Source organism: Corapipo altera, unplaced genomic scaffold (genome assembly GCF_003945725.1).
Source record: "Corapipo altera isolate COAL_440 unplaced genomic scaffold, ASM394572v1 61305, whole genome shotgun sequence".
Classification (NCBI taxonomy): Eukaryota; Metazoa; Chordata; class Aves; order Passeriformes; family Pipridae; genus Corapipo; species Corapipo altera.
This window is the reverse complement of record NW_020884909.1, coordinates 5,300,744-5,324,203: the sequence shown is the minus strand read 5'-3', so window position 1 is coordinate 5,324,203 and position 23,460 is coordinate 5,300,744. Positions and strand designations below refer to the sequence as shown.

The window sequence follows — 23,460 nt, the reverse complement described above, 5'->3', positions numbered from 1 at the left end:
TTCAAAGCTAGCTTTTCCATTGAGTGGCATGTTCTTTAAGTCCATTTTTCAACCCACCTAATTTTAGGCACTTAGTGGAGGGGCTAAAGTTAGAAACCTAGTCATCCCAAACTCTCTCTACAGGCTGTGGGAAGAGATAGTCCGTGGTGAAGGGCTGATAAGATTTTACTGCAGCTGAATTACATCTAGTGAATGCCTATTCATTATTCAGACAGAAGCTATCTGCATATTAGCACTTCCAGTGTTTGAATTTTGTTCGTAACAAACAAATTCCATCTAATCATTAAAAGAGCTGTATACTTTCTCCCCTTATTCAATCCTCTCAGTAGCTGGCTCTGTGAACAGCAACTCCCTGGCCTCTTAATCATCATTCCTTCTATATTTATTATCTTTCTAAAGAGATAATTCTCCCTCTTTTCTCCTCTTGTTTCCTCAGGTGGCAAATAAGTAAAATCTACTCTCTAAGAGAGTACCACAACAGAGTGGGGTTATTTTTATAACTAGAGGTGGATGAGAAACTTGTCCACCTAATGGCTTAGATTACTTTAAAATTACACATAACTCCCAAATACTTTGATTAGAGTTCAATAATTTTCTATTCTCACAGTCAAAACCTCTGCTGGAAGCCTGGGAACGTATCATTATTTATCAATTTTACTCCAAAAAGCAAAATCTCTGACAAAGAAGTTGTTGGCAGTTACAGTTAAACAATTTCACAGGATGATACAGTAAGTATTGGAAAATGGCAATAGGAAAAATAAGGGCATTTATTGCCTTTTGCATTTCAACAATTTAAAAATATGAAGACAGGAAGCTATCTAGTCAGTGCATATAGTGTAATGATACATTTTCCAAGCCAAATATAGTTGACTAAATAAAGGCAGAAACATGGACTGCAACTGCAAAAATAGAACCGAGGAAATGTGTGTGGGGGGGGAAGCCAACAAACTGAAACCTACTTGAATTTTAAACATCTTTAGACATAATTATCTTCTGATTGCTAAGTTACAATACATACTTAATAAAAGATTTGCTTTGGAAAAAATAAAAATAAAAGAAAAAAAACCACAAGAAACCAAAACAACATATATATATCCTGAGACAAAAGAAAACATATTCCTACAGTTTCAGGTCTACATGCCACCATAACCACTCAGAAAACTTATCCATAGAGTTTTTTTCATAAGCAGTTTCAGTGTTCTAGAAACTCCACACCTAAGAGACTCCAGGTATTTACTTCACATATTAAAGTATTTGTCATATATGCAATATACTAGCTTTCATTTGGAGGGGAGAGGGGGCAGGGAAAGTCATGTGAATTCTCTTTCTTTATTACATCCTATGAGAATCTGAGAGGCAACTCCACAACCAGTCCTGCAGCAGACCTTTTCACCTGTGCAGGGCCCCACAACATTTACTGGGATTTATTGTGATGCATACAGATACTACATTATAAACACTTCAGAAGAGGTATCATATTTTCTTTGAATTTTTTTTTTTTTTTTTCATTGTGAGAAGCTAACAAACCTTTTGGAATAAATTAGTTAATAAAAATACACCATGTAAGCATAAAACGGAATTCTATTTCAGTTCTCTCATTAAATCTTTTATTGCTTACTATGCACTAGGATAGGATTTGCTTTGTAAAATATCTAAGACAAAGATCAGAAACAAGCAAATACATGCTTGTCTCATTTATAATATTTTTAAGAAGTCAGTTAAGTTCAGTGAAGCCCATTAATTAACAATTATGTGGAAATAGTACAAGATTATAGAAATTTTTCTCATTTGCTTCAGAAGGCTTGTTTTAAAGTCAGTAAATCAGAATGTCTAGATTAATTTAAAACCAAACCTGAACCCTGCTACCATTATCTTCCTTCTAATTCTGATCATCTTTGCTATTCATATTTCATGACATATGTCATGCACTGTAACACCATTATAGAATACACTGCATGAAAACAGATTAAAAAAAACCCAAACGACCTGCAGCAGAAGTTTTGCAGTCAAAGAAAATCCCATATTGCTGAGGGCTTCTCACAGAGCTAAACCACCCTGAAAGGATACCTGTGATGTATGGAAAGTAGTAAGGGAGTAAATGCACGTTTTGGCCTATAGGCTAAAAAAGGAACATGTTCTTTTTCACCCTTATGTTGTGTACACAACTCTTCAGCACACAAATGAGAGAAATTCATGGAGAGCCAAGAATGCAAGGAATTTATGCAAATAACCCACCTCAAATCATGAATCTTCTTTCAGCACTAGGAAGTGTGTGCTAATGCGTCCTACATGCAGCAAAACCAGCAGTTAGCACTCAGTACTGGGTGTAACAGGAGTAAGAAGACAGAGTATCTGCAGGAACAGAATTAAACTGGCGTTATTCCTGATTTTAAATGGGGGAGGAGAATTTAATTCAAGAAGCCTATTCTGTTCCTGGCAATTATTTGCACTGGGAAAGCACTAGACGGCTGCTTTCCCAACTAATAGGTCTTGCACGTATGATTGCACTGGAGCACTCCTGATTGAATGACTAAAGGGAACTTGACCTCCTCCCCACTCATATTTTCAAGCTGCAGAAAGAGGTACCCTCTCTAATGTCCAATTAGAAATGGGGCAGATTGAGAGGCAACAATTGAGTGGTAAGGCACAATCAGTCACAGCCGCAGATCTCACTCAGAGTGCCATAAATATGACAGTCAACCGTCTCAAAGAAACTATGCTCATGCTTACCAGATGCTAACAACATCCATTTCATTTAGTTTTGCCTTCTGCACAGTGAAAAATATTGTAATTTTGTAGGAATTACTGTCAAACTCACAGCTCTAATTACATTCTGCCATTTTAAAGTGCTTGCATATGCATTTAATGCTTCCAAAGATGTCACCCTGAATACTGAAGTTCTCTGTTCATTCACAGAAGACGTACAGTATTAACAGCCAACACAAGAGCAGTTTAATGTAAGACAACTCACCAAGGAAAGTAAGGTTCAAGGAAACATTTTTCCACTTTAAAATCTGAGGTTCACTTTTGCATTTACATTTGCAGTATTGCAAAATACCCAGATTCTACCTTTTAATCTGCTTCATGCAGCAGGAAGAACTTTGGCTTCACCAAAAAGCATGTTGAAGAACTACTATTTTAGACTAAGCTTCACAATTTTTCCTTTTATCTTAATTTTGGTCACCTTAAAAGTAAAGCAAACACAGGGTCAAAAATAACTTGATGTTCTTACTGTCTAACTTCTTCACTTGTGCTTTTAATTGCCAGAGTAGAGTAAGTTCAGCACTTGGTTGCTGGGTTGTACAATCCATAAAGCAATTTATATACTTTCTAAAAAAATTTCATTTTGGGCAACAGTTGCAGCAAAACACATCCTTATCCTGTCACAAGTTGAAACTTGAACATAAAAAGCATTCCATGCTGATAAAACCATATGTCTTCAAGGAACATGTTGTATTTATAAAAGCTCAATCATATGATTGACTATATTTAAAAAAAGTAGCATATTTAAACATATTTAAAGCCTTACTACCTAGCATATCTCTTGGAAGCATCACAAAACTCACACTTTGTAAGGTACTCTTGAAACAGGGTAGTGATGAGAAGTTCATGCTTTGGAAAATTTGGGTAAACTATGGATTTGTTTAAGCATCTCTACCAGTCTTCAACTGAATGGTGAGGAGCCTTACAACCACTTAATATCCTTCAGGAATACTTTTTCCCTCTCACATCCTACTGCATCTCCAGAAAGGAGCCGACTGCATTGACAAGCCAACTCTGTGGAATCACCACATTCCCAATTCCCACGTTCAGTCCAATGGCTCTAATTTAATTGTACCTTTTGAAAAAGTACATTATTGAACACCCTGAAGGTTAATTTTTTTCCACTCTTCCAGATATTATGTTGAGGGCTTAAATAAGGGGATACAGCTTCAAGTTAATTAAAGGCTGTCATTAGTTGTTGCTAATTTACAGTAATTGGCTTTGGTTATATATTGAGTAGATAAATGAGAGCACATGTTTAACTAACAGATGATACATTACAGGACTGTTTCCTTTAATTTATCATCAATCATATGGAGCATTTTTTATAACAAGTTTATTTTAGCATTATTCCATTCCAAAATTCTTCACTCAAATCTTTTTTTTTTCCCCTTGTTTCTCCATATGCTGATTGAAAAAATGTTAAAAGGTACCATGGTAACGCTTGCTATGCTGTAAGGCATATTGAAGAAAGTTGTCATACCCCTCAGGCATAACTGAGACATAAAAAAATGCACAATAATGTTGGAAGAACACTCCAGAGACATAGTGAGAGTATCCAGACATACTATATTAGGAGATTTCATAGATTTGTTAATTATATATATATTTTACATTAAGAAATTATCATACAGAGAGAGTGGAAAAAGTGTCCATGACGAATGACAATTGGGTATTTCACAGATGCAAAACATTTTGCTGTTTAAAATAGAGTTCAAGTGCTCTCAAAGTGTGAACTGGCATTTCTAAAATCTAAACTTCACTGCTTAGCATTGAACTACTGACGTCAATGATCAATGCCATTAAAAGACAAGTGATATGCATAAGATTTAATTTTGAGGGACAACAAGTTTATCTGCCTGAAAATTCAAAAGCACATACTGGTTTTGTCTTTATGAAAACCCATCTCTGTCACCAAAGACCTAGACCAGCTACATTGTTTAGACTCCTCTTGTGCCCTTAAAAATTAAATTAACCCTATCTTCGCTGTACAGATTAGTGGCTGATATCAAGCAGGAGAAAACAGCATGATCAAGCCAGAGCATTAATCCCATATGCAACCTTTCATCTCAGAATAAAAAGCACACACCTAAATCCATACCGTGCTTGCACATTTCTGCCAACTGGATCCAAGGGAGAAAGAACTCCTTCTCAAGGGTTCAGGCTGGATAACGAGCCTGAGTTCACGCTTTATTATTTAATTTTCTTTCAAATGCAACCCCACCCCACATATAATAGTAATATATAATAGTAATAACAGACCAGTGTCACCTTTATTTTTCCAATGGGGACTCACTTCAGATTTGTTTTGCATTATGGACGTGTACAAAATGGTAGACTTGACAACACGAGGTCTCTGAAATCCATTTCTTCTCACATGACATGAAATGTTTCCTATCTGTCAAGACCCAAACTCCAAGTATAACACTGCCTATGCAAAGGAGAATAAATTCTGGAAGCAGTTTGTGAAACCCTGAACCAAAAACATAAAGTGACTTAATCTCAGGTAACAATTAGTTTACCTGGTGTCCTGAAACACAACCTTATTTCTGGTATCTTCCCAAAACAAACTTCTAAGTCCAAACCCAACGTACATTCTCCAAGTTGTATGCATTTTATGTTTTTTTTAAAAAGTACTGTTCCAGATTTACAGCCTTACCATACTGCAGTTGCAAACCAAGAGCAGTGACAACATCTAACCCAGTTCCTTCTGAAGACAGCGGCAGAGTTTGATAGTAAAGTTATATTCTATTGGAAAGGTATATATACCAAAGACTTAGTAATGGCCTTAACATACCAATTTGTAAGGTAATCTGTTTAAACTGAGGAGCATGAAAGGGGAAGCTCTGACCAGGTTTGCATGACTATGGCAACTGTATGTTGCAGATTACGGTTCTGTAAAAATGTGGCTGCAATCCATTTCCACCACCCACTGCAGTTTCAGGAAATAAATCTGTGGTATGTTTTGGCCAGTCCTTGGTCTGTGCTGTTGTGGGAAACCAAAGAGGTGTTCAGGCTAGAGGCCCTGAAACAGCAACTCAGCCAGAGGCCCCTGAGATAACGCTGGAATTTACCAAGCGATCTTGGACAGTCTGTGTAAGGGAGAAAAGAAGCTGCTACCTGTGATGAGTACCTACAACCAAAGTTAAAAATAAGAAAGAAGAGACTGTTTAACACCACTTATGAGATACATACCAGTATATATTTAGCAATAGTTGTGTGTTGTCGAAGAGTTTGAATAGAGTGTGTAAATTGAAAAGACGTGTGTAACAGTGTATAAAATAGATCCCTGCATGCCTCTTTTCCTGTAACCTAGAAATCATTGCGCTAGGTGTGATAAAAATGTCTTAATGTAAACATTGCATGCCTTTTCCACCATTATCCGGGGACGACGAGGACAGAAGAATAAAGCCTCTGTTTTAGTGATTCAGTCAGATTGTCTTATTTAACAACTAAAGACGGTTTAAAAAGTGTAGAACTGTGTCAGATTTTTAGGCGTTGGTATGCTGTAAAGGAATGGAGAGCCATGCATCCTGGGAGGCATGTCCCACGGGTATTGATGTATGTGAATTTCCACAGTGCAGACTCAGTCAAAAATGCAAACCAAGTTTACACGTCCCCACCCCTCTGCCTGCCAAAAACTTGCACTGAGGTTGTTATGTTACCAAACACCTCATTCCAGAAGGTATGGCAAGAGACAAATTCACAGTATTTTTTTCTGCTCTCTCAAAGAATCAGGCTATCATCTCCCACAGTCTTCAATGTTTCATCTAAGATTAAAATCAGCATGGTCAGCAGTAAGTATAGGGATTTTTTTCTTCAAAAAAAAAAAAGAGACAATTCATAAAGTCTGAATGACCAGCAGTATTTTGAGATGCAGTGCATTCTATAACCTCTGGCTTGAGGTTGAAGTCAGAGACTGTCATGCAGGATTCAGCTCTGTGCTGTACAGCAGGTAGGATGAGTGGGACCAGTGAGTCAAGAGTGACATGGCTGTGCCGGAAAGGCAGGCAATTCCACCATCACAGAGGGGAGGGTGAGTTGGAAAAACTGGTTTGGAGAAAAAGGGAAACTGAAAAAAGACAAAAAAAGGAGGTATTACAGACCTGACAGTTCTAAGATACAGCTGACAAATTTTAGTGTCAGGGAAAAGCCAGGACCAAGAGCTACCTAAGGGAAGGAGTGCTGGGAGTCCAGTGCGATGGCACAGACAGCAGGTGTAGGACCCTGGGCCAGGCACAATCATGCCTGTGACACAGAGGGGACTGTAGCTCAGGCTCCCTGCAGTCTGGGGTTGACCCTGGCATATCCTCCCCGTGGTGCTGCCTGGGAGCCTCTTCTCACCACTGCCACCAGTGGGAAGGGATCCCTGGCAGCTGCTCTGACTCAGCTGCTGCAGCCAAATCCACTCCAAGAGGGGGTCACGGTCCCACAACTCATGGACCGAGATGAAAGGGATCGGACCCAGCCAGCATGGGTTTAGGAAGGGCAGGTCCTGTCTGACCAACCTGATCTCCTTTTATGATCAGGTGGCCCACCTGATGGATGAGGGGAAGGCTGTGGATGTGTCTCTCTGGACTTCAGCAAAGCCTCTGGCACCATCTCCCACAGCATTCTCCTGGAAAAGTTGCAGCCAGGCTTGGACAGGGGCACCCTGTGCTGGGTTAGGAACTGACTGGAGGGCCAGGCCCAGAGAGTGGTGGGGAATGGAGCTGCATCCAGCTGGGATCTGGTCACCAGTGGTGTCCCTAGGGATCAGTGTTGGGTCCAGTTCTGTTTAATATCTTTATTGATGATTTAGATGAGGGGATTGAGTCCATCATCAGCAAATTTGCAGATGACACCAAGCTGGGAGGGAGTGTCAATCAGCTGGAAGGCAGGAGGGCTCTGCAGAGGGATCTGGACAGGCTGGAGAGTTGGGCTGATTCCAACGGGATGAGGTTCAACCAGGCCAAGTGCTGGGTCCTGCACTTTGGTCACAACAACCCCCTGCAGCCCCACGGGCTGGGGACAGAGTGGCTGGAGAGCAGCCAGGCAGGAAGGGAGCTGGGAGTGGGGATTGACAGGAAGCTGAACATGAGCCAGAGTGTGCCCAGGTGGCCAAGAAGGCCAATGGATCCTGGCCTGGATCAGGAACAGTGTGGCTACAGGACCAGGGAAGTGATTCTTGCCCTGGACTCAGGACTGGTGAGGCCACCCCTGGAGTGCTGTGTCCAGTTCTGGGCCCTCAGCTCAGGAAGGACATTGAGGGGCTGGAGCAGGTCCAGAGGAGAGCAACGAGGCTGGGGAAGGGACTGGAGCACAAGTGCTGTGAGGAGAGGCTGAGGGAGCTGGGGCTGTTCAGGCTGGAGAAGAGGAGGCTCAGGGGAGACCTCCTCACTCTCTACAACTCCCTGACAGGAGGGGGGAGCCAGGTGGGGGTTGGTCTCTTTCCCCAGGCAACCATCAACAAGACAAGAGGGCTGGGTCTTCAGCTGTGCCAGGGGAGGTTTAGGTTGGATATTAGGAAGAAATTCTTTACAGAGAGGGTGCTCAGCCATTGGAATGGGCTGCCCAGGGAGGGGGTGGAGTCACTGTCCCTGGAGGTGTTTAAGATGAGACTGAATGCGGCATCAGTGCCATGGGCTGGCAACCACGGTGATAGTGGATCAGGGGTTGGACTTGATGATCTCAGAGGTCCTTCCCAACCTGGCTGATTCTATGATTCTATGAAAGCATCACCAAATACAACAGTACAAAAGAATGATTTCCAAACCTGCAGTCAGTTCATACTCTGAACCTCAGACTAAAAGGTTATGCCCCAAAATAAAAGTTAAAAAAAATTGTTTTAAAAGCCCCAAGGTCTAATATTTTGAGCCTGCATGTCTCTCCTACAGTGATGACAGATTACCATGGGAGGAATACCAAGATGCAGGAGCTGCACTACCAGGCTAAGCCAGCACAGGCTTGCACCTTGGTGTGCTCCAGCATGAGAGCAAGCTCACAGCATGCATCTGATTTTGAACAGTGGAATGAGATGTACAAAATACCGGAAAATTATTATGAAACAGAATATTTGCTGGCATTCTATTGTTCACTTACATCCTAGTCCGAAATCTGCTGAGATGACTAAAGACTTTTCACTGATTTCAGTGGACCCTCAATCAAGTCCATATGAATGGTTAAAAGGTGGGAAGGAAAAAAAACCATTTTTAGCACATCTGCAAGATGGCAAAACAGGACCTGACTCAGTATCCATGACAACACTGCTGATATTCTGCTAAAAAAAAGAAAAGCCATTAAGTTTTAATACCTGTAAAGCAAGATGAATCAGTTTGCCAGTGTTTCTCTTCTGTGAATTTGCTGAACTCCTTTTTTTTTTTTTTAAGGTAAGCCTGTAAATACATGCATGTAATGATGTAAGATTCAAGTATGACCAAGGCAGACTTCAGTCAAGGATATTCTTAGGAATATTCTCTATGATCTTCTAACTAGAAAAGTTTAGGGCAGAGGCAATCCCTTTTCTTTAGATAAAGGGATACTGCTGGCAAAACAGGACAACATCTCAATGTGATGATGTAACATCTCAAGTTACCTGAAGAAAGCTCTTTTTGTATCAGATAGAAAGATGGTCCCATGAACAAATGTCCTGAATGAAATAGATTTGATGAGTGTTTTTAGTCTGAGCAGTAAGAAAGACAGACTCCAACAAAACGTATTTCCAGGTAGAATCCTCTTCCCATCTATGTTATACCTATTAAATTATTTTCTGTACAGATACTGCATGATAAGGTATAATGCAACAGTTTAAGGGGTGGATATTTGCCTTTACATGAATGATGAAAAAGCTGATAATTAGAAAGATGGGTTGAACACTAAGAAAATAAAAATATTTATACTTAATTTTGAATGAAGTTGTCTGTCAAGATAGATTCAAAGTTCTGTGTGTCTCTCGCAACAGATGATTTTCTAGTATCTAAAATAAAGACCAAGGGAGTCACCACAAACACTCAAAGTTGAGACATATACGGAGGGAATTAAAAAAAAATTAGCTTGCAAAATGCAGCATTCAAAATCGTGGGAAAAAATTCAAATAGCTATTCAGTGCAAGGGAAATATTTTGAAACAGGCAGAGCTGAAAAATGAGCACTGGACGACAACAAATCAAGGGAGTTTCCATAAAGCAAACCACAGATTAGTGAAGTTCTGGGATAACACATTCTTACAGGAACACAAAGCAAAAGAATGATATTTTGGCAAAATATCTGGATATACTTGACTGGTAAAATCACTTCAGGAGCTGTGTATTTTGTTCAGCACATGTTTATCCCATAGAAGAGTGGTAAATACTCCCGTGAACTTAAGGAACATGCTCATACTAAATATAAACCACCTAGCTGCATTCACTGAATCAGGAATAGGACAATAATCACATCCAAGAAAGATGCCTAAAAAACAAAAGGGCAAAGGAAAAATTCAGCCTGGGGAAAATACAAAAATACTAGAATATGTAAATAGAATTCATTGTTCCCAAAATTTCTGAAAACTAAGTTCTGTTTAACTCCAATGAAATAAAGACTTGATTCAAAATGCCAGGAGAAACCCACATCAATCATGTGTTGCATTTCATCCCAGTTCTACCAGTGATCCAAAAAGACCAGAGCCCTGGGCCTGACTCGTCACAGAAGCTTTGGTGTCACACACAAAACAGAGGAGGGAAGGGAAAATCTGCCCTGTGTAGGTGGCTCCTCAAAATGGGGAAACCCTGCTGTCTGACAGGAAGAGTTTTTTACATTTTTTATTGTAAGGGGGTGGGAACTCTGGTCCTTTACACTTATAACATTTAGATCCGTCTACCTTCCAAACATTTGTAAATGTTCCCACACTGTGACATGGTTAATAGTCATAAAACTGTTATTCTTTGACACAAAAATGTAATTGTTCTCTGCCCATTACCTTCAAAAATTCTGTTATCATCCAGTCTTCTTCAAATAGGGAGCACAGCAATTTATACTGCCTTAACCAAAAGCCAGAAGTACTGACTTGCAAAGACAACTTGTCATTTAACATGAGATCAGTGAGCCCTCCAGTGGCTATTTTAAACCTCGAACTGCCACAATAACCTTAAGAAAAAAAATATTTCTGTGTATGTGGTTTATTTGGATTCTGTTTGAATTCATTTGAATTCAGTCATCTTCTACTACTTTAATTGAACAACACTTTGAGCAACCTTTTTAATACTCTCAAACAGATGTATTTTCAGCTCACATACATTTTCTTTCACTCCTGTGTATGTTCAAAATTTGTGATACATCTTAAACGTTTGAGTTACTTCACAGAAGTTAGCGAGGAACATTCATGTAAGAGGAGGGGAAAATTTCAATTCATTGGACTCAAAATCAAAATCTTAGCCTATAAACCTGTAGTATATAAATCCTACCTCTGGAAACTACAAACATCTGGGACAATGAATAAATACACAAAGGCTCTTTCAACGGAAAACCCAGCACGTGGCAGATTTAACACAAACAAAAGATGTTGCTTCTCATAAGGGAACTTGTTTAGCCACGGAAGTCCTTGTAACAAGATACAGTGTTGTTGTGGTGGTCAATAAAAAATACACTAACAGTCAAGTTCAGAGCAAAACACAAGTCTCTCTTTATTTTTCCCATGTGCCTTTTTATATCCCTTATTAGTAGCAAGCAGCAACTTAGATAAGCAAGCAACAGTGTTTTAATCTGCTATTATTTATTGCTGATGTATTTGGCAAGGCTCAAGGCTATACTGGGGTTCCCACAGGACTGAATCTAAGCACTCCACAGTCTGTCTTTTCTTTCCTTAGGGCTGCGTACATAGTTTTCTTATCTCAAGGATATACTCGCAAGTTTCCCCAGTCAATATCTTCTCCCAGAGAGCTGACAGACCCACTGCTAACCCTCACACAGTGGAGAAAAAATGTTTGGCCCAAAGAGGACATGAAGATTCATGAAACAGAAATTCACATGGCCTATTATTTGTAAAGAAATCCCTCATCAGTAGGCCCAGAATCGAGACTAAGATGGGAACATGTCATCACATGCTTTTCTGATTCTTACACTATTTAATTCTGGAAGGTATCCATTAGAGAAAGCCACAGCGATAAGTTTGGCTAAAAGGATCTTTTCTGAGGTCTAGCACTGACATTTTAAAGTTTAAATAGAGCCTTTACTCAAACTATTTAAACATTGTGTCAAAAATAGCCAGTAAATGAAGAACTCTGAGACTGAGCTACAGGTTTTTTTGTCCTTGATCCGCTTTAAGACAGCATCACATTGCACAGCCCACAGGAAAAATCTGAGGAGAGCTGTGCCTCATTTGACAGCATCTTCTTCTGCTTGATTCTCCAGTCATTATACAGTATCATCTTGAATTTGTTATATGAGCATTGGTTGCTATGGAAATCATCTGCTAAATTCAGCATTATTGATTTTGTTTAACATGGGAATAGAGTCATTTTCCATTCATCAAGGCTGGAAAAGACCTCCAAGAACATCAAGCCCAACCTTCCACTGAAGTCGACCTTGTTAACTAAACCACTGCACTAAGTGCCATGTCCAATCATTTCTCGAACACCTCCAGGACTGGTGACTCCACCACCTCCCTGAGCAGCCCATTCCAACGCTTGACAATCCTTTCAGTAAGGAAATTCTTCCTGATGTCCAATTTGAATATCCCCTGGTTCAGCTTGAGGCTATTTCCTCTTGTCCTGTGTCTGTCTGCCCAGGAGAAAAGGCCAACCCCCCACTTGGCTACAATCTCCTTTCAGGTGGTTGTAGAGAGCAATAAAGGTCTCCCCTGAGCCTCCTTTTCTTCAAGCTAAACAACCTCAGCTCCCTCAGCTGCTCCTCACAGGACTTACTCTCCAGACCCTTCACCAGCTCCATTACCCTTCTCTGGACCTGCTCCAGCCCCTCAATGTCCTTCCTGAACTGAGGGGCCCAGAGCTGGACACAGCACTTGAAGTGTGGCCTCATCAGTGCTGAGTCCAGGGAACAATCACTGCCCTGGCCCTGCTGGTCACACTATTGCTGACACAAGCCAGGATCCATTGGCCTTCTTGGCCACCTGAGCACACTGCTGGCTCAGGTTCAGCTGGCTGTTCACCACCGGCTCCAGGTCCTCTTCCAGTTGCTTTCCTACCACTCTTCCCCAAGATGCAGCACAGTCTGGGGTTGTTGTGACACAAGTGCAGGAAAATGATGTGGGAGACAGTATCAAAGGCTTTACTTTGATAAAAGTAAAGGTAGAAAACATCCTCTTTGATCAAAGTCCAGGTAGACAACATCCTCTTTCCCTCATCCACTAAGCAGGTCACCTGGTCATAAAAAGAGATCAGGTTGGGCAACCAGGACCTTCCTTTCCTAAACCCATGCTGGCTGGGCCTGATCCCCAGTTGTCCTGTATGTGCTGTGTGACTGCACTCAAGATGATCTGTTCCACAGCTTTCCCAGGCACCAAGGTCAGGCTGACAGGCCTAACAACATCCTTGTACTTTTGCTGAGTTGCCTCCCCCTTCTTCCAAAGGTCATAAAACCTCTTTTATTCCATGAGTTCCAGTGAAAGCTCCCTCTTCAGCCAGGCCAGTAGTCTTCCCTGCCAGCTTGTCTTTAGGCAAATAGGGATGGCCTGATCCTGCACCTTTAAGATTTCCCTCTTAAAGTGTGTCCAGCCTTCCTGGACCCCTTTGTTTTTAAGGACTGTTTCCCAAGGTACTCTCTGAACTAGTGTCCTGAACAGGCCAAAGTCCACCCTCTGGAAGCCCAAGGTACAGGTTTTATTGACTCCCTTCCTTACTTCACCAAGAATTGAAAATATCATTTCCTGGTCACTGTGCCCAAGACCACCACATCTCCCACCAGCCCTTCTCTGTCCTTAAACAGCAAGTCTAGCAGGGCAGCCCCTCTTGCAGGCTCACTTACCAGCTGTGTCAGGAAGTTATCTTCCACATGCTCCGTGAACTCACTCGACTGCCTCTGGTCCACTGTGCTGAGTTTCCAGCAGACGTGTGGCAGGTTAAAGTCTCCCACAAGAACAAGGGCTGGTAATCGTGAAACGTCAGCCAGACACTTATAAAATACTTCATCTGCCTCTTCATCCTGGCTGGGAGCTCCACAGCAGATGGATGGTCTCCCACCAGGATGTCTGCCTCGTTAGCTTCCCCCCAGTCCTCACACCACTGCCCTGGAGCTCTGCACAGTCAGAACACCATCCAGTGTACAGAGCCATCCCACCCCCTCTCCTTCCTCACCTGGTCCTTCTGAAGAGTTTGTAACCATCCACTGCAGCTCTCCAGTCATGAGAGTCATCTCACCACGTTTCCCTGACAGTGACTATGTCACAGCTTTCCTCCTGCCAATGGCCTCCTCCTCCTGTCTGTTACTCATGCTGTGTGCACTGGTGCAGATGCACTTCAGCTGGGATATTATTTCAACCCCAACACTGGCATGTCACCCCAAGGCTCATCAGTGTCACTTTTCAGATCTGAGCTGTAGTCTTTTGACTAGGTTCTGATGATTACTTCCACAAGAAGATCCATAGAAACAGAGTAAGACAATTAAATCTCAATGAAATTACACAGATCAACACTAGCCTCCAAGCTCTGCAAGGATCTGAATGAATTGTACACAGTCTGCACTTCTAAACTCATCCTGCAAGCTATGACTTGGGAATAATGTATTCAAGAATTTATTCAAGAACACCTTTTAAAATGCTGTTCTTGAACCAGCATGGGTACTGGTAGGAACATGTATCATAATTGGGTCTATTTTTCTAGTTTATCTTCTCTCAGAGGAAAATCCTCAGCAATTCAGCTAGATTATTTTCAACACTTACATTGGATTATTCTCAGACAGCTAAACTATCAAAACATAGCGTCATTCTTTAGTCTCTCCAGGACCTGGTTCACATTTTTGTGTGAACTGAAAAACAAGACAAAAATAATCCATCTTCTGCATTTACCGAGGGGATGTTAACTAGCACACAAATAACTCAATGCTTATTATAAAGTCTTTCAAATGAAGTAAAGTAGTAAATTCAAATTTAAGTATCTAAATTGAGGCAAACTAATTCTGAAGATCAAGCCTGCAGAGACGAATACTGTTAATATTACACATATGAGTAGCCTGAGGGTGCTTTGAGGGTTACTAGTGTTGTGGGATACCAGGTAAAGATCACACAGAACCAGCAAATCAAATCAGCAAATAAAAAGTAATCTCACTGAAATAAGAACAAAGTGAGACCGATTTTCTACTGACTCAATGTGTTTGTGGCTTTACTGCCTCAGAAGGCATATGCACCAAAGGCTGAAGGATATTTACCACTGAAGCATTTATGCAAAGCTTTTTTTCCCATGTAGATTCTCTGCCTAGTAAGGCATAAGTTTAACTGTAACATCATCCTCCATCAGAGTCCTTCTGCTCTACCCATCCACCTGTTATCATGAAATCTGCAATAATTTATCAGCATTCCTGTTAAGTTTGACCAAACCAGCCAACAGGTTCAAAATTAAGGATCAAAACTGATGAAGAGTATGACTGTTTAAGCCTTGCTTGTTTAAGCCTTGTTTAAGAAACATTGAAAATATAAAAACATAGATAACGGTTCATCAATATATGCTACGAATGTGATTCATGCTCAGATTATTCACAAGTTATTAACTGTATATATGACTATGACTCATGAAGACAGTACAAAAGGTTCCTTGACTCTGATCTTGCTGTTCTATTCAGAAAAATACATTCAAGCATCTGACGTTAGTGTTTTACAAGGACATGTTTGAAAACTGAAGCACAGTAAAAGTACATATAACTTATTTTTTTTTCCAAATGTCTAATAGAACTAACCAGAAAAATCTGCAGAAAATGTCAATCAGAGACTGCTATGCACAACACAGATGGGAAAACTTGCATCTTCCCCTTCTGACAAAAAGCACAGAAAATATTTTCATCTACCACAACCTACATCCTGAGCTCTGTATATCCAACAGTAAGGTGCACATGGGCCCTTCATTGTAACAGATTTTTATTTATCATGGCCCACATACCTCTGTGGATGGCCTTGGTCACAAGTAACAGGTTATACAGAGGATTTAAGTCTGCTTCTGTCTAGGTACATGAGATCATCCCCCCCAATAATGTCCATAGTCCATCTTCAGTCCTAAAGAGCCTCTATGCTGCCTACAGTCATGCTGTTCTCCAACGGAGTGCAGAATATTGATGCTCAAAATTATACCTGCCCGTTAACGGCAACAGGAGACAGGGACAGAAGCTCAACAATATTCTCCCTGTGTTTTGCCATTTTATCTTGGGTTTTGCCACTTTATCTTGTGTTTCAGCAGCAACTGAATCACAGCAACTGCCCTAATCAGGGCTCTAAGCAGGAGTTTACACTCCAGTTGAGCAGCTGTCTCACGTTTCTTCTAACAGACCTATGCCCCTAAAGCTATGCAGAATCCTTTTCAGTCTGCTCTGTGGCAAACTTTGAAATATGCTTTGACACATGCCTTCGACATGCTGAGGGATGATTGTATGGTAGGAGCTTGTCAGCAGCTTTTCCCTTTAATAAATATAGGTATTTGTGGTTTCATTCACTCCTGACCTGGTTCAGAATCTTCAATCAGGATGTCGATTCACCACCTAACAATCCTAATTTCAGAAACTAACTTCTTTAAACAGGAAAACGTATTACAATTAAAATTAAAACATCATTCTAGAGCACTGGAGAGAAAAAAAATTACTTTTGTTCTACAGTCAATATCAGCAAACGTTACAATGGGAAAGCATAACTGACACAAACACAGAAAGCAGGCCCCAAAGAAACAACTGATCACAGACAAGATCAGTTTGTACCTAAAATATTTGTACCTAAAATATTCCTGCAGGATGTATTTTTTCTAAAATGTTCTAGACAATTAAATTAGGTACCAGTAGGAAATGTTTCCTAAGGTCCAGCACAAAGCTGCCTTGCTAAAGTTCAAGTATTTTTGTTCCCTCCACACTAGTTACAGAACAGTTTGTTCCCTTCTTTGCAGTGTGACTGACACAGCCTTTGTGTGCAACAGTATTCTGAAGAAAATGCTGAAGAGCCCTGTTTCACACAGTACCATACAGTGTGGCTGAGGGTGGATCTATGGAGGTCATCTGGTTTAACATCTCTGATCAAGCAGGGTCACCTAGGGTCCATTGCCCAGGATTGTGTCCAGATGGCTTTGGAAGATGTCTAAGGATGGAGACTGCAGCAGCTCTCTGGGTAACCTCTGCCAGTGCCCCATCACCTTCACAGTAAAAAAGCCTTCCTGATGTTCACAAGGAACATCCCATGTTTCAGTTTGTGCCCACTGCCTCTAGACCTGTCACTGGGCACCACTGGATTGAGCCTGGTTCTGGTCTTCTTTTTACACTGCCTTCACGTTTTCATCTTTGTAGCCTTCACTGGACTCTTTCCAGCAGCACCAACTTCCCCCTGCACTGAGGAGCCCAGAGCTGGGCACGGTACTCCAGCAGCAGCCTCACTTGTGCTGAATGGAGGGGTAGGATCACCTTCCTCAGTCTGCTGGCAACACTCACCCTAATGCAGCCCAGGGCACTCAGCTTTCCTCTCTTCAAGGACACAGTGCTGGCTTACATCCGATTCAGTGTCTAGGAAACTACCAGGGCCTTTTCTGAAAACTCGTCTCCAGCTGGGTGTTTCCCACCATGTACCAGGGTCTGTGATTGTTCCTCCCCAGGTGCAGGACTTTGCACTTCCCCTTCTTCAACTTCATGAGGTTTTTCTCAGCACATTTCTGCAGTTCATCCACCCGGCAGCACAACCCTCTGGTTCCTCAGTTACTCGGTGTTACTTGGTTACTGTTTATTCAGTTCCAAGGTGTCACCTTGCTGGTGAGACACTCTGCCCCACTGCACAGGTCACTAACCAAGACGCTGAAAAAGCTCAGGCCCAGTACTGACCCCTAGGACACACCTCTAATTACGGGCCCTTCACTAGACTCTGTGCTATCACCACGCTCTGGGACAAGCCATTCACTGCACTGCCTGCACATCCACCCCATGCATCAACTGCTCCTCTAGGAAGGTATTACTGAAGTCAAAACCCTTACTGAGGCCTAGGCAAACAATAATGACTGCTCTCCCCCTGGCTTTGCCAGACCATTTCATCACACAAGTTTATCAGGTTGGTCAAGATGTCATGATGAATCCATGCTGACTACTCCTGATGCTTTTCTTGTTGTTCACGTGACTGGAAATGATTGTCAAGCTTAACTGTTTAACAAGTTTAGCCACTCAGCAAGTTTATTACTTTTTTCCAGTAACTTCACGAATGATATCCCTAACACTAATGTTTTCATTTTAGGAAAAAAGATAGCAAATTAATAGTGGAACTTAACAAGTTCCTGGTACTGTTGCATTATTTATCATTCACCAATGCTTTTAAGTCCTGTCTGGGAAAAGAACTGATGAAAGAAGAAGCTGAAATGACACTTGGATACAAAATAAGATCTCCTAATCCTGGATTATTAAAACCAATATGTTAGTTTTGTCAGCTCTGCCAGTTGCCTTACAAACACACTTGGGTCAGTCCTGACTAACAAGGACTTTCAAATTAATCAGAGGGATCTCAAATAAGATTGAACACATATCTACCTAAGAATCCTTTTAATCCTCTTTAAAATTATGATCAGGTATCATTATGAGTATTAGTAATAGAAGGGAAAGTTGCTTTAAAGGGATGCCAGACCTTCACTTCTGAACAAATTCATAGGAGGAAGGCTTACAGACAGCCTTATATGAAGGTCATTTTTTCCTCATGTGGAATATCCATGAGACAAGCAGAAAGCTCAGAAAGAAGGCACAGAAATGAAACGTCTTCCAATCCAGCAAACCCCTTTGTCATGACGAGTTATTCTTCCCCCCCCCATTATTACACAATGACATTCCTAACAGAAATTATTGTGTATGCTCTGCCTCAGGTATTTAAAAAAAAAAAATCAGTTGTGATGTCTGAAATTAAGCTAAAAAACCCCCAAGCCCCTCTGTTTTGAATAATCCAATCAATACTTTTGAAAAATTACAGGTGGTTTGTACTTTTACAATTATACTGGAATTGACACTCCTGCTGAGGACCTTTGCTAAATGAATTTCACACGTTTAACTACAGCAGTTTGAAAACACTGACTTCATTTTACCTGTAGATGACCTGCGCCAACAAGCCCTAATACAAGAGAAAAATATTACTGCTACATTATGATAAGCACTCCTTTTAGTGGCTGTAAGGTGTGAGACTGGCCTAAACTTTATTAAGACAGGCTGCAGTGCCAACTGAAACAATGATGCTAAGAAAATCATCCCTATTACCTATGCATGCCATGCCTCACACGGCCTTGGTTGCTTTCTTCTCCATCAGAACAGCTATCAGACAGATGCACTACATTATCACGGGCAGTACCTGTGTTTCTGGCAGCACCACGAAAGCAGAAACTTAAAAAAACCAGTCTCCTTTTCCTGCAGAGGCCTAACACGAGAGCAGCACACTGCAGCCAGGGTACATGGAGCGTGAGAGCAAATTTAGGTTAGATATTAGGGAAAACTTGTTTGCTGTGTGGGTGGTGAGGCACCGCAACAGGGAGGTTGTGGATGCCCCATCCCTGGCAGCACTCAAGGCTGGACGGGGCTCTGGGCAACCTGACCTCGTGCCCACGGCACGGGGTTGGAGCGAGATTACCTTCAAGGTCACTCCCCACTCCTTACGGTTCTTTGAAAGCAGCCGTGAAATCGCCCTTCCTGGCCACGTCCCCACTGAGTTCCTCTAACCCCAGCTGGCATAAACACCACCCATAAACACACCCCGGGAGGCACGGAGCTCCTTATCAACCCTAGGCAGGTTTTCCCAAGGGAAAAGGCGGCCCGTGCGCCGGGAACGCGGCCCGCAGCGCCCACGCTGCCCCGAGCGCCCCCACGGTCGGTCTGCCCGCACCGCGAGCGAGCGCCGCACGCGAAGCGCGACAGCCCAAGGCAGAGCGGGCTGATGGCAGGCACGGGGCAAGCAGGGCACCGCGCTTCCCACGGGAGCACGAAGCCGCAGGGAGCGGTCCCGGCGCCCGGGGACACCCGGGACGGGGCTGGTGGGACCCCCCGCTCCACACGGGCCGCGCATGCGCGAGACCCCGCAGCTTCTCCCCCCTCCCCTCCCCGCGTGCTGGAAAGCGCTGGAAGGGTGCGCGTCCCCCGCCCCGCCCCGGCCGCCGCTGGCCAATCAATGGCGCGCCCGCGCCCTCCCAACCGCCCCCCTCCCCCCCTCCGCCCCGTGACGCAGCCGCCGCGGCCTCCGCGGACTGGCTGCGGGAGGCGAGCGCGCGGGTCACGCGGCGCGGCACGCGATTGGCCGGCCCCGGCAAGAGCCAATGGGAGCCGAGCCGCCGGATTCAAATGGCGCGAGGCGCGGAAGCGGGCGGTTAGTGCGCGAGGCATCCCTGAGGCGTAAAGAGAAAGAGAGGGGCTCCTGTCGCCGCCGCCGCTCCTACCGCCATGGCCAACAAGCAGATCTACTATTCCGATAAATACTGTGACGAGGAATACGAGTACCGGTAAGAGACTGCGGGAGGGCCCGCTGGAGGGATTCGGAGGAGCCGTTCCGGAGGAGGGCGGCTCGGGCAGGCGCCTCTCCCGACGCGTGCCCGCTGCCTTCAGGGAACGGGTGGAGCGGGGCCAGGGAGGGCGCAGGGCCGGCGAGCAGGGCCGTGTCGAGCCGAGCCTCTCCGTGCTGGGCTTTCGCGTGGCTTTGGGCCGGCTGTGGAATGGGGGACGGGTGACCGAATGCTGCTGTCGGCTGGCCCCGATCGCCTGGCGAGCGGCTAAGGCGAGCCCTGGCCGCAGGGCGATGGAGGGCGCGGAGCGCCGCCACCACAGGGAGGGAGTTGTGGCAGCGCCTGGGATGGGGCTGCGCCGGCCTCTACTGACGGGGCTGCTGCTGGAGTTGTAACTCTTTTAGGCTTACTTTAAAGCGGTGTTACAAACATTTTAGAAGTCCAAAGTCCTTATTTTTTCAAGCAGCAGATACGGCAGCCGCTTGCCAGGAACGCATACTTATATAAATGCAGCGTGACTGGAGCGTGAAGAAGAATTAATCTCCTCTAGAATGCAGTTTGGCTTCCAATATGTAATTGCATTACGGATGTAATGTTTAATAGGCATAAGTGATTTTAAACTCGACTGTGAGACAGATTTCATAATCAGATTCGTGGTAACAGTCATATACCCTAGGCTTTTTTATAGAGAAAGTAATTATTCATTACTTGCTTGCTGTCTTTTGCTGCAGAGCTGTTCAAGTTTTCTAGTGTTGTGTGTTTAATAATTGAATCTGTACAGACACGTGATGTTGCCACGAGAACTTTCAAAACAAGTGCCAAAAACTCATCTGATGTCTGAAGAAGAGTGGAGACGTCTTGGTGTTCAGCAGAGTCTTGGCTGGGTTCACTACATGATCCATGAGCCTGGTAAGCACATCTGAAAGAATTAGGTGGAAAAAAAAGGTATCTAAAACACTAACAGCCTGGTGCTTAGCTGGAGTGTGTAATGCATAACTCGTTCTGCTGTGGAATCCAGCTGGAATTAAATACCAAGTGTTTAGACTCCTGCTTATTTTCTTCCTATTTTATCCCTTTGTCAACAAAGGCAACATAACCTTAATGCTCATGTAGGTAAGATCCTGTGTTAGTGCTCTGAAAAATCTACAGTACAGTTTGAACTCTAGCTATAGAGCCTACTTAAAAATCAGTATTTTATTTAATGGAGTGTGAAGCCCCAGAGTCTACGAATGAGGATGTACTGTGAGAAGAGCCTTTTTAGGTAACTTACCATTGACAAGCCTGACTAAAAAGTAACAGGTGATACGTGAACTGCAGCAGCAATTGGAGCTCCAAGTTTCTGAAGAATCAGGTGAAGAAATTAGTGTAACCTTCCAGTGTTTCCCTTACCTTTGATACTTTAGACTTTTCTGGAGGTGTTTAGGTATAAGTCAGATCAATAATAATGTAAGCTGACTGTATTAACTAAAGTGGATTTTTTTGATGCTTGACATGATGTACCTGACAGACAGTTTACCTAGTTTGCTAGTCTAAGTTTTCAGTAAGAGTTCATCACATAGCCTAATGTTAAGAGACAGTTGGTACTAACCAAAACTACTGTTTTTTCCAGTACTTCCTTCCTGTAAGTATCTTAAGTTTATGACACAGCTACCATTTGGTATAAAACTAAAAAACACCTGTTTGACTGTTACATGGTTACTGCAAAGTTGGTCTGTTAATGTTACACGTGGAGCCATATTCGGACTTCTTGATCTGCTTATCTGATAGCAAGCTTCAACTACTCTTCCAGACTTCTGAAATTAAAGAGCCATATTCGGACTTCTTGATCTGCTTATCTGATAGCATTCAATTTTCTTTCCGCAGAGCCGCATATTCTGCTCTTCAGGAGACGTCTTCAAAAGGCGGAGCAGAAATAAGTCATCGCCTCTTCAATCTTCTGGAACTATGTATATGAGTGTATATATGTTGGCAGTATTCAGTGAATACTTTAAAGTTAACAAAACATACATCCAAACCTGTGCATGAGCTGTATTATTCACAGCAACAAAGCTCAGTCAAGTGAAATTTCAAGTAGGCTGCTATAATGTTAAAAGAGCGGATGGCTTTATGTTTACTGTCAATGTAAGTGCCTCTCTGAATTAAATTGCATTTATGTTTGTGTTGCACATTCTGGTTAGATGATCTCGTTATCTGTGTTCAGTGACTTTTGCACTCATCTTTTCTGCTGTATCCTAGTATATTCAAATCTATTAGTTGTTCTGTTTAGGAGGAAGTAGGCTTAAGAAATAAACTGCTTGTTGTGTTCTATAAAGCCTCAGTGCCTGGAGTTCTAATTTACTGTCAAAACAAGTATTTGTTGTCTAACATTTTATGAGTACCTACTCATACCTACAGTACCTACTGTTTTCATACTGGAAAACAGTAACTTGGTGATCCTATCCCTGATTACTTGGTATAAACTGTGTTGTGTACTTCTTAATATAGCATAGAGATGTCTTTATGCTTGTTCGGTTAACTCTGCTAGTACCAGTTAACTTTCTGTCACAAGCTTTTACTCTGCAAGTTATAGCCTGCACTTCCTGTCTTGCTTTGGAATTGTCACTGTGAAGTCTTGGGACCCTGTACTAGCAGCCGTACGCTCAGATTTATTTTCTTTTTAAAAAGAGGTACTTCAGTATATTGTGTTTTCAGTAACTCTCAGTACCAGGGGTTCATTTCCAACATGAGTTAGCATTACAGCTGTGTAGGATTTGGAAGGCCAGCGACAGCAGGATCCATCTGCATGTGACTTAAGCCATGCATGTGCTGGCATGTGCTGTCCCTGTGTCATGTGTGTGCTTGTTGTGGAGACAGGGGTAAGTAACATGAAAAGTCTGGTGAGGAAAAGGACCCTTGTAGGCCTTCCTCTAAAAGCTGCCTGAGCTGTCTGTCTTAGTGGTGGTCTGAACTAGGCCGGGTCACACTTTCACTAAGAATCCCGCTGAGCTCCGCCTAAGCCGTGCTCTTCCTCGGCCTGGTGTCTTTGGAGGGTCCAGGGTGCGTGCCTGCCCACACTCCCTGCCCTCCATCCCTGTGGCACAGGATCCCGCACTCCCTGC

At 42.8% G+C, this 23,460-nt stretch overlaps 2 protein-coding genes across 5 annotated transcripts in view; one reads left to right on the top strand and one right to left on the bottom strand.

Moving 5' to 3' along the window:
* The window catches only part of SHC3 (SHC adaptor protein 3), a 90,396-nt gene extending 71,015 nt beyond the window's left edge, over nucleotides 1-19,381 (bottom strand). For 3 of the 4 annotated variants that reach the window (XM_027653230.1, XM_027653233.1, XM_027653238.1), the window contains exons 1-2: nucleotides 13,701-14,039; nucleotides 2,236-2,352 (exon numbers count right to left, since the gene is read on the bottom strand). The gene's annotated coding sequence lies outside the window, so the exon portion shown is untranslated. Of the gene's footprint in view, nucleotides 1-2,235; nucleotides 2,353-13,700; nucleotides 14,040-14,092 lie in introns of those variants that run through there. The other variant, XM_027653231.1, reaches the window with a different exon arrangement.
* Nucleotides 19,382-20,208: 827 nt separating this feature from the next.
* CKS2 (CDC28 protein kinase regulatory subunit 2) lies at nucleotides 20,209-22,668 on the top strand. Its single transcript, XM_027653256.1, has 3 exons — nucleotides 20,209-20,362; nucleotides 21,144-21,271; nucleotides 22,226-22,668. Exons 1-3 carry the CDS (start codon nucleotides 20,304-20,306, stop codon nucleotides 22,276-22,278), a joined length of 240 nt encoding a protein of 79 aa, XP_027509057.1. The 5' UTR covers nucleotides 20,209-20,303; the 3' UTR covers nucleotides 22,279-22,668.
* Nucleotides 22,669-23,460: the final 792 nt, after the last annotated feature.

What these genes read in the sequence shown, in the direction of transcription:
- CKS2 (XM_027653256.1), top strand. Translation starts at nt 20,304, where the DNA reads ATGGCCAACAAGCAGATCTACTATTCCGATAAATACTGTGACGAGGAA. An exon ending in GACGAGGAATACGAGTACCG is followed by an intron (nt 20,363 to 21,143) that starts GTAAGAGACTGC and finishes GAATCTGTACAG; the next exon opens with ACACGTGATGTTGCCACGAG. An exon ending in CTACATGATCCATGAGCCTG is followed by an intron (nt 21,272 to 22,225) that starts GTAAGCACATCT and finishes TTCTTTCCGCAG; the next exon opens with AGCCGCATATTCTGCTCTTC.